This window comes from Sorex fumeus, unplaced genomic scaffold (assembly GCF_029834395.1).
Source record: "Sorex fumeus unplaced genomic scaffold, SorFum_2.1 ptg000058l, whole genome shotgun sequence".
Taxonomy (NCBI): Eukaryota; Metazoa; Chordata; class Mammalia; order Eulipotyphla; family Soricidae; genus Sorex; species Sorex fumeus.
Window position 1 is genome coordinate 14,426,001 of NW_026606115.1, and position 9,991 is coordinate 14,435,991.

General features: G+C 42.0%; 1 protein-coding gene across 1 annotated transcript; it reads right to left on the bottom strand.

The window, feature by feature from the left end:
* Positions 1–4,108: 4,108 nt before the first annotated feature.
* On the bottom strand, positions 4,109–9,035 carry RTL9 (retrotransposon Gag like 9). Its single transcript, XM_056125685.1, has 2 exons — positions 5,067–9,035; positions 4,109–4,534 (listed from the first exon to the last, which is right to left on the bottom strand). The coding sequence occupies exons 1-2, from the start codon at positions 9,033–9,035 to the stop codon at positions 4,430–4,432; spliced, it is 4,074 nt and encodes a 1,357-aa protein (XP_055981660.1). The 3' UTR covers positions 4,109–4,429.
* Between the last annotated feature and the right edge of the window lie 956 nt (positions 9,036–9,991).

A 9,991-nucleotide genomic window follows, 5' to 3' on the forward strand; every position in this document is an offset into this window, starting at 1 on the left:
TCAAAGATTAAGTGATAATATACTTGATAGTCTGTGTCACAGTATTCCATTGGTCTGCAGGTCTGTTTCTATTCCAATACCATGCTGTTTTAATTACTACTGCTTTGTAGTACAGTTTGAAGTTGGGGAAGGTGATGCCACTCATCTTCTTTTTCCCAAGGATTCCTTTGTGTATTCATGGGGGTTATTGCTCCACAGAAATTTCAGGAGGGTTTTGTCTATTTCTTTGAAGAATTTCATGGGTATCCTTATAGGGATTGCATTGAATCTGTATAATGCTTTGGAGAGTGTTGCCACTTTGACAATGTTAATCCACCTGATCCATGAGCAGGGGCTGTGTCTCCATTTCCTAGTGTACTCTTTTGTTTCTTGAAGCAGTGTTTTGTAAGTTTCTTTATATAAATCCTTCACATCTTTAGTTAAGTTGATTCCAAGGTAATTGATTTTTGAGGCACCATTATAAAAGATTTTTTAAAATATTTCTTTCTTATCATTATTTGTATATAACAAAGCTATCAACTTTCAGGTGTTGATTTTCTTTACTATGCAAACACTTTACTATACAAAACTATTGTTTCTGGGAGACCTTTTGTAGAGTCTTTAAGATTTTCTAAGTATAGTATCATGCCATCCGCAAATAGTGATAGCTTGAACTCTTCCTTCCCTATCTGGATTCCCTTGCAGGATATGAAATTGTCTCCTGCACTTGAGGATATGATACCCCAGTTCCATGTACATTATGAGTAGCTCTTGACACATTTCCAAATATAACTTTTGAGCTGGGTAGAAGAGCAAGGGGTGAACTTTAGGCCAGCATAATCAAACTTAATGCATTCTGTTTCACTCTAGTGACATTATCTTAAAGTCAAGTACAGGCAAAAGCAAAAAGAATGGGGAGACATGGGAAAAGATAAAATTGTGCAATTTTCTGAACTACCTGTATGGATCTGAAGAGCATATTACTGAGTGAAGTTACTCCAAGAAGGGGTGATGTAGATACAGAATGATCTCTTTCATATGTGGGATATAAAGAAAAACAGTAGGGGAATAACAAATGTCCAAAGACAATAGAAACAGAGAATATAAAGCTGGTCTTCAGTAGGAAGCATGCCACTGGGGCAGAGGTAGGATGGGGCGGGAAACATTATGACAATGGTGGAGTGGGTACTGGAAGATAGTAAAGTGTTATGAAATCATATCAGTAACAGTATTATAAATCACAGTTCTTAAAAGGTGGGGAAAGGTGCCTGCATAGAAGTAAGCAGTGGTTGGGAGGGAAACTTGGGACATTAGTAGAGGAAAGTAAAGACTGGTGAAGGTATTGGTGTTGGTATATTGTATGCCTGCATCTCTCTTATTAATAGCTTTGTAAATCACAGGGCCTTGGTAAAAAAGAAAACAATAATTCGAAGGAGAAAAAAAGAAGAGCTATTTTTCTCCATGATTGTGGCTATAAGAAAACCAGTTTGGCTTTGGTTTTGGTTGATAGGGACAACGTAGTAGAGCTGTGGTTGGTTTTGAAAGTCTGGAGTAACACCCTGTAATTCTCAGCCAGGAGTTGTATTGTCTGATAGTTTTCTGTTCAGGCACAGCAATGTGGTGTTGTTCAGATCTGGTGGTACTGGGGGCCATGAGGTCCACACTCAAGGGTCTTAGGAAGACAGGCAATGTTGGGAATAGAACTCAGTCAGTACTTGTGCATACCAGGCATGTGCTCTACCACTTGCACTATTTTCGTGCCTGCATCAGTTTTGTTTCTAAGATATTTTCCTCCCTGTGTCAATGTTCCAGACACAAATTGTCATTCTAAGTCATCAGTTTCTTTTTCAGTACAATGTGAAGTAAGCAGTACTTTCTCCGGCTAAGAGCCACCCCAAATGAACTGAGAGATCTAAACACCACTTGAGCTTAGACAGAGGGGAAAGCTGGGTCCCCAGAGAACCACTGCCTCCCTTCCTGGAATTTGAGTTTCTCAACTTATTGCACCCTCTTCTTCACCCAAAGCAAGAGAATTGGCTATAAAGACAGCTGACAGAGCCAGATTTTTATCTGTATCACCATGGGACTGCCAAATTGTCTGCCAATCTTTTTTTTCTGAGAAATGTCTACCTCTTCCTGGTATCATACCCAATATTTAGGATATTGGAGCAGGAGACTTAAGTCCTTAGAGACAGCCTGGGTGCATGACTTTCCATTTCCACTGCCATAACCTAAGATTTAATCACCGGAGAAGTCAATCACCTTCATTATTGCAGTAGGGTGCTCATAAGTACTCTTTGAACCTTGCCCCATCCTGACTCCAAACTGTTACTCGGTTGGCTTTCTGAATACGTTTCTAATCATCTGGATCCTATTGCTATTAATTTTTTGAGGTGTGTTCCCTCTTGTTCCCTTACTACCTATTCTTGTGGAAGTGTTTTTACTACTTTCTTTATTCCTTAAATATATAGTGTACTTCAACCGCAGCTGGCTGATAGTTTCCTTTTTTCTTGAATAAATTCTTGCTTTAAGAACAAATATCTTAAATATCTCTGACTTTCGAAAAGAAAATGAACCTGGTAGCATTATGAGGGCGAGGGAGACCTCCTAATGCTATAAAAAATAAAAACAGAGATGTTCAGAGAGATTAGTATATTTGCCTTTCACATATATTTGACCTGGGTTCAATTCCAGGCACCACATATGGTATCCATAGCACCACCGGGAGTGATCCTGGGTACAGAGCCAGGAGTAAGATTTGAGCACTGCTGAGTGTGTCCTAGAATAATTTTAATAATAAACAAATACCTTTGAGTAACCCAATTACATGGATTATACTAAATAAATAACATGAATTATATCATGAATTACATGGATCAACTAAATTGAATAAATTCTCCAATCACCCTGATTTCTTGTCTTCACAGACTTCACCACAATTTCAACCTATCTTTTATGGTTTCTTACTTACTCTCTGTCTTCCCATTCCATTGGAATGAAGATTATTTTGATTGAAGTTCTGTTCTTCCTTTCTTCCTTCCTTCCTTCCTTCCTTCCTTCCTTCCTTCCTTCCTTCCTTCCTCATGCTTTCATTTTTCTTTCTTTCCATTTCTCTTTTTTCCTTCTTTCTATTTCTTTCTTTCTTTTCTTTTATCTCTTTATCTCTCTCTCTTTCTCTCTGATTTTTCTATGTTCTGGCCACACTCAGTGGTACTCAGGGTTTATTCCTGGCTCTCTGCTCAAAGATCACTTCTGGTGAGCCACATAGATTGATTTTCAGGGACCAAACCTGGGTTGGCTACATGCCCTACTTGCTGTACTATCTCTCCATTCCCAATTAAGGCTCTTTTCTGTGTGTCCCCAAAACAGTGCTTAGCACATGTTAAATAACAATATTAATTAAATTAAGTACCTGATAAATTCTGTAAGTCAAAGTTAACTCTTTTTTCACAAATAACTTTATTTACTTTTACGTTTACAAATTTAATACATGCTTACATTTGGAATCTGGAAAGTACAGGTAAGAAGAAAGAAGAAATAGACACCCAAAATCTTATCACCTTAAAGCAAACACTGCTCACATTATATTCTAACCATCTATGCCTTTAGAGTGTTGACTGTGAGGCACAAAAGCCAAAGGGAGTGAAAGCAATTAACCACTGAGGGGTCACCAGCTAGAGGTCAGAGCTAGAGATTTGCTACTGAGGGACAAAATTCATAACAACACATCAAGAAGTCAGAAATTAACAACACAAGAACACATCTGGTTATGGTAATGATAAAGTGAGATGGTACTTGTCAAGAGTTTAACACTGTATCTTTTGACTAACACATAATAAATAGTAACCACTATTACTATGACTATTCTGGGTCAAAACAAAGGGTTCAAGGTGGAGACTATAAATAGGGTATGGGCCTAGAGTCCCGTTTGGGGTTTATTAGTTGAGACATATAAGGAACAAGGCTATTGGGTGAAAAGGCTGATATAGGAGTGGGTTTCACGCTCCTTAAAGGCCCCCAGGCCAAATGTAATGGGACCAAGACTTCCTCAGATTTGTCTGATGACATGTGGCAAGTTATTCTAAGGCCATTTTGAGATAAATCATGACGTGTCTTCCTAGATTTCTAAGGCCATTTTGAGATAAATCATGACGTGTCTTCCTAGATGTCTCTCTGGACCAAGAACTAAGACAACCTCAATGGTAATGGGAATTCAGGATCTCTACACAAAACACTTGAAATCTGCACTCTGATTTTAGAACAATTCTTAGGCATATAGGGTAAAAGAGAAGATCAAATCTGACAAGTGGCATTTTGTGTGGGGTGTGCCTGAAGGAGGAGCTAATGGGGAAAGGCCACAAGGTTTATGATATATTTAAATGGAATGGGTTCAGAAACCAGTCCTCAAGTTAGCAGCTGAGCCACATATAACAGGAGAAGAATTCAGAGGTCATTTCTTGTCAGGATCCCTGCTTTTTCGAAGATGTTCTTGCAGGCTCTTTAGGGGATCTTCATGCTCTCTCAGGTAGAAATAGCGTTTAGGAAAATTCCGGTTCTAGGAGTGAAAAAAGGAGCAGAGATTTTTAAAAAGAAACACACTTACTATGACAATGACTTTTGTGCTTGGATAATTTAAATATCTTAGCAGATCAAGTAACATGGCTAATGCATCTTACTTGTCTGACTGTGACTGAGAACTATGTGGATCAAACTCCCTAATGGCCTGAAAAATGACACACATGATTACAGGTGGTAACCAGTCTCCAGTAACCAAACAACCTCCCCTTTAGAAATAGAGAGTTGAGACAGACCTGTTCTCTCTTGCAGAAAATTCTTTCAACTATCCCAAGACCTTAGTAACTTGCTAAGGAGATAATTGCTACTCAAAGTGGTTACTACAACTCAAATAATTGCCTAGCCAAGCCCACCTTTGATTCCAAGTAGATTTTTCTATTCTACATCATTAACTCAATGCTTCTCCTTGCCTCTTTCTTATTCTACTCTCAGGAACAGAGTATATTTCCCACCTCCTCATTACCTCTTCATTTCTCTGCTCAAAAGTCTTGAGTACATTACCCCATCATTACCTCGTCATTCTGCTGACGAGAACTCGGATTACCATTCAGTGTTTCTTCATTAGTACGGTTACGAGCTGATCCGACAACCTGGTTTGAATAGCCTTGGGAATTCTTCTCCTGAGCCAGCTGGCACTCTATGTAGAGAGACCTGTCTATCAGTTCTTTTAGGCTGCCAGCAACCTTCAAGAAGATCTGGCTCATTTTGGTGGAAACAGCTTCTGAGAGTCCTTCCAGGAACCTGGTCTGTAGAATGGCTTCAGACCAAGACAAGTGTTGGGCCAGCAATAGGAAGTCAGTGGCATACTGCCTGACAGACTTCTGGCCCTGCTTGGGATGGCAAAGAACAGCACTGAGGATGTCTATATTGGATAAAGAGTCATATAAGTACTTTGATCTTCTCAAGAACAATGCATTTTTACCCAAGACGGTGGCTCCTACTTCCATCTGCAAAATAGACCACCTCTCTGCTCCTCCCAAAAGAATAGAGATTAGAAATGCCATTTTTTCTGAATTATTCAAAAACACCCTAATCTGTTTCTCTTTACTGATATCTGCCTCCTCCTCTTTAGGGCTCGGATTTTGAGTTCCGTAGCCTTCTAGGAGGCAGTGGAGACTTGGGGTCAGCATGCCTAAGGATGGTACTTCCTCTCGCGGAGTTTTTTTTTTTTTTGCCGTGGTCGTCTCATGTGGTGTGGACTTTGATTGAGAGGCTGTGACATTGATGTGAGAGGCAGATGTTTCTTCAGCGTCTGTGGTTTTGGTTTCCAGAGTGAACATCATTCCAGACATTGTGGCTGTCATTTGTGGTGTGGACGTGGTGCCCAGGTTTGGGTTCCTTTCTGGTAGCATGCATATTTCCCCAGAGGATGTGACTTTCATCTGTGGCTTGGACATCCCTCCAGAGGTTGTGGCTCTCAGAAGAGGCTCAGACATTTCAGAAATCGAGGATCTCATTGGTGGCACAGGCATCCCTCCAGAAGGTGCATATGTCATTTGTGGCACAGACAGAGGGCCAGAACTAGCAACTCTAGTCTTCTGTGCAGACTTTGATCCTGGGGTCGTTTTTTTTAGTAGTGGCACTGATACTTCTCCAGAATCCACGGCTGACATCGATGGTCTTGGAATTTTTTCTGGGGCTATATCTCTCCTTGTTGACTTGGATGTCTCCCCAGAGGACCTGGCTATCTTCTGTGCAGTAGGCTTCTTTGTGGGAAATGTGGACACCACTTCAGTGGCAGTTCCTCTCTTTGGTGGTGCACACATCATTTCAGAGACCGGGGCTCTTACTTGTGGTATGGCCATCATTCCAGAGGCTGAAGCTGTTACAGTTGGTGGATGCATATCTCCAGGAGCTGTTTTCATGTGTTGTTTTGGCATTATAGGTGATATAAAAGGTGCCCCAGTAGATGAGGCTCTCATCTGTGGTACAGACACCCCTCTAGAAGCTCTGGCTGTCACTGGAGGCACAGACATCATTGTTTGAGAAACTTGTGGTGTGGGTATCACCGTATAGACTGAAGGCCACGTTTGTGGCATAGGCATCATTCCAGAAGCTGTGACTGTCATCTGAGGAGTTGACGTTTCTCCAAAAGTTGGAGGTCTTGGAGGTGTACCTATGTCTTCAGAATATGGGAATCTCACTGACGGTGAGGTTATCTCTCCAGTAGACAGTTCTGTAGTAAACAGTGATGACATCTCGATGGGGTCTTGGGCTTCCGTTAGTGGTGTGGACATAATTCCAAAGCTTGGGTTTCTCATTGTGAATATAGACATGGTTTCAGAGGCTGAGGATCGCATTTGCAGTGGAGGATTCCCTCCAGAGGGAATGGATCCCATGTACAATGTGGACATAGCTTCAGAGTCTTGGGTGCCCATTGAATGAGTGGGTACATTTGCAGAAGTTTTAGTTATCATTGTTGTCATTGGCATTGCTCCAAGGCTAGAGGTTCTCATCAGAGGTGTAGATATACCTGCAGAGTTGGTGTCTGTCATATGTAGCATGGATATGGGTCCTGATGCTGTGTTACTCATTATCATTGAGGGCATCTCTCCAGAAGTTGCAGTTGTCATGTGCTTCATGAACATAGCTTCTGGGGCTTTGGAACTCATTGGTGCCTTGGGCAAGGTTTCAGAGGCCAGAGTTCTCATTTGGGGCATAGACACTGCTTCTGCTGTTGTGTCTCTCATTGCCAGTGTGGGCCTGGCTGTAGAGGCTTTGGCTATTTTGGGGGGAGTAGACACTGTTGCAGAGGCTGAGGCTCTCTTTCTTGATTCAGCTGCTACTCCGGAGATTGTGGGTCTGTATTGTGGCACAGATATGACTCCAGAAACAGGGTTTCTTATCTGCAATGTGGACGTTGAACCAGAGAATTGGGCTGTCAGTTGTGGTATAGATATAGTTTCAGAGACTGGAGCTTCAACTGGCTTTCTGGACATTGCTCCAGAGACAGAAGCTCTCCTTTGTGGTGTGGACCTGGATTTAGAGGCTGATGATCTCTTACAAGATGTGGATGTTCCCCTCTTGGCTGAAGATTTTGAAGAACCTCTAGAATTTCTGGCCTTTGAGGACTTTGAGGGCATCTCTGTAGAAGGTGCAGTTGACATCTGTTCCATGATCACTGGTCCAGAGGTTGTGGCAGTCATCATTGGGGCAGATGAGCTGGCTCCAGAGACCAGAACTGAATTTGGCAATGTAGGCATGTTTCCAGAGGCTGAGGTGCTCATTTGTGTCGACATTGCTCCAAGGTTTGAGGGTCTCACAGACAGTGTGGACATTACCCCAGAGGCTGTTGCACTCATCATTGTAGTAGACATAAGCTGAGAATCTAGATTTTGTGTCAATGGCGGGGTCATTACTCCAGCTCCTTGTACTGGCATCAGCTGGGTGGGTCTCACTCCAGAGGTTAGAGCTGAGAATAGTAGTGGGGACATCACTCTAGCATCTGGAACTTGTGTTGGCAATGAGGACATTTCTCCACCACCAGAAACTGGTACGAATGGTGTAGATGTCATTTCAGAGCCTTGATTTGATGTGAGTGAAGAAGACACTACTGCAGGGTCTGGACCTGACATTGGCTGGGTAGACATTTCTCCAGAATCTTGTGCACGCACTTGCTCAGTTTCTGTTGCTCCAGAAGCTATGGTTGACGCTATCATTGCAGATATCGCTTCACTGTCTGTGCATGAATTTATCAGTGAATGTATATCTCCAGACTCTACTGCAGCTAATAACACACTGGACATTGCTTGCATGTCTTCATCAGTAACTTCCACTTGTGATATTTCTACAGAGACTGGAGCTGGCATGGGCTGTGCGGAAGCCGCTTCAGAGTTTGCATCTTCGATTAGTAGTGAGAATATTTCCCCAGGATCTGAGGGCCGATTCAATGGAGCTGACACCATATCAGAGGATGAGGTCCCCTCAAGTGCTGTAGGCATTACTCCAGAGGCTGAAACTGGCAGGGCCAACTGTGATGCCTCTGTAGAATCTGGTGCCTGGGACGTTGGTTCAGAGTCAGGAATTGTCATCAGCCCTGGGGATACTAATCCATTGTCAGGAGTGGAGAGCAGTGGTGACAATGGTCCAGAATCCGAGGTTGGCATTAACAGTGGAGAGAGTGTCCCAGAGTCTGAGGTTGGCATTAGCAGTGGAGCTAGTGCTTCCGAATTTGAAGCTGGCAACAGTAATGGACACAGTGCCTCAGGGTCTGAATTTAGCATAACTGGTGGAGAGTTTGGTGCTTCCATGAGAGGTGCCATCATGGTGTCAAGATCTGGGTGTGTCGGTTGTGTGGACATCCCTGCAGGATCTGATGCTGAAGTTGAGGCTGTAGGCTCTGCATGAGCATTTAGCATTTGAAGATCTTCTCCAGAGTCCATCATTGGTCCAGAGAAGATGGACTCTGTGTTTTGGGAGTCGGCATTTTCCTCCTCTGGCATGTTATTTGGTGAATTTGAATGGTTTGACATGTTTTCCATGACCACAAGATTGTGTGGAGGAAGCTGGAGTTCTCCAAAGTTGGGTCCTGCTGAAGGACACGTGGCAAGAAATCTGTAAACAGGACACAGTTTAGCAATGAAAACCCAATGTCAAGAAGATTTGGAACTAGACAAATTATTCATAAGGAAGACCTGTTTTCTCTGTGCATCCAGCTATGTGGTATTTGTTAAAGAACTTTCAGGTTAAAGAAGTGATATTGCCACAAACAAATGGAAGTAGGATCAACTATTACTTCTGTCTCTATGCTTTTCAATCCAACCCACTCACATAAATCAGTATCTGAGATTAGTAATACTATAAGTCTTAATAAATTGCAATATACATATATGTGATGCTCTATTTATATGTGATGCCAGCCAGCTGTATTCAGAATCTACTGAGCAATCCTGGATCAAATAAAGAAGCAGCACCATCTTCTGGACAACTATGAGATGTTCTGGCTATGGGTCTGTTCTATCCCTAGCAGTGCACTCACAAGAGAGCCAAGGATTGGCGGGCTTGGATGGGAAAGTTCTTCACCCTGGGATAATTATTAGTTTCTAGGTCTCTTTGATTTCTGCCAGTGGCTTAATTCTCATATTACTACTCTAATAGCCCCAAATGTTTTCCTTAGGAAAAGAAAGACATTGATCTGCTTAATGACTGACTAGAAGTAGCATTCTATGAACTGAAAACCCTAACAATTATTATTATCATTATTCTTATTAACAATAACAAAAGCCCATACAACTACCAGTGATTGTTCACTTGGTGTTGCCCACTCATGGTATTTTAAGTAACTGTGCTGTACTTTAAACTGCCCATAACTAACACACAGGGCTTAGCAATCACTGATCTTATAATGCCCTGCATAATAAGCACTCTTATTATTTGTCAAATTTTCTCAAATTATTGAGGCTACAACACCATCAGACTATAAGACTTTGACTATCAC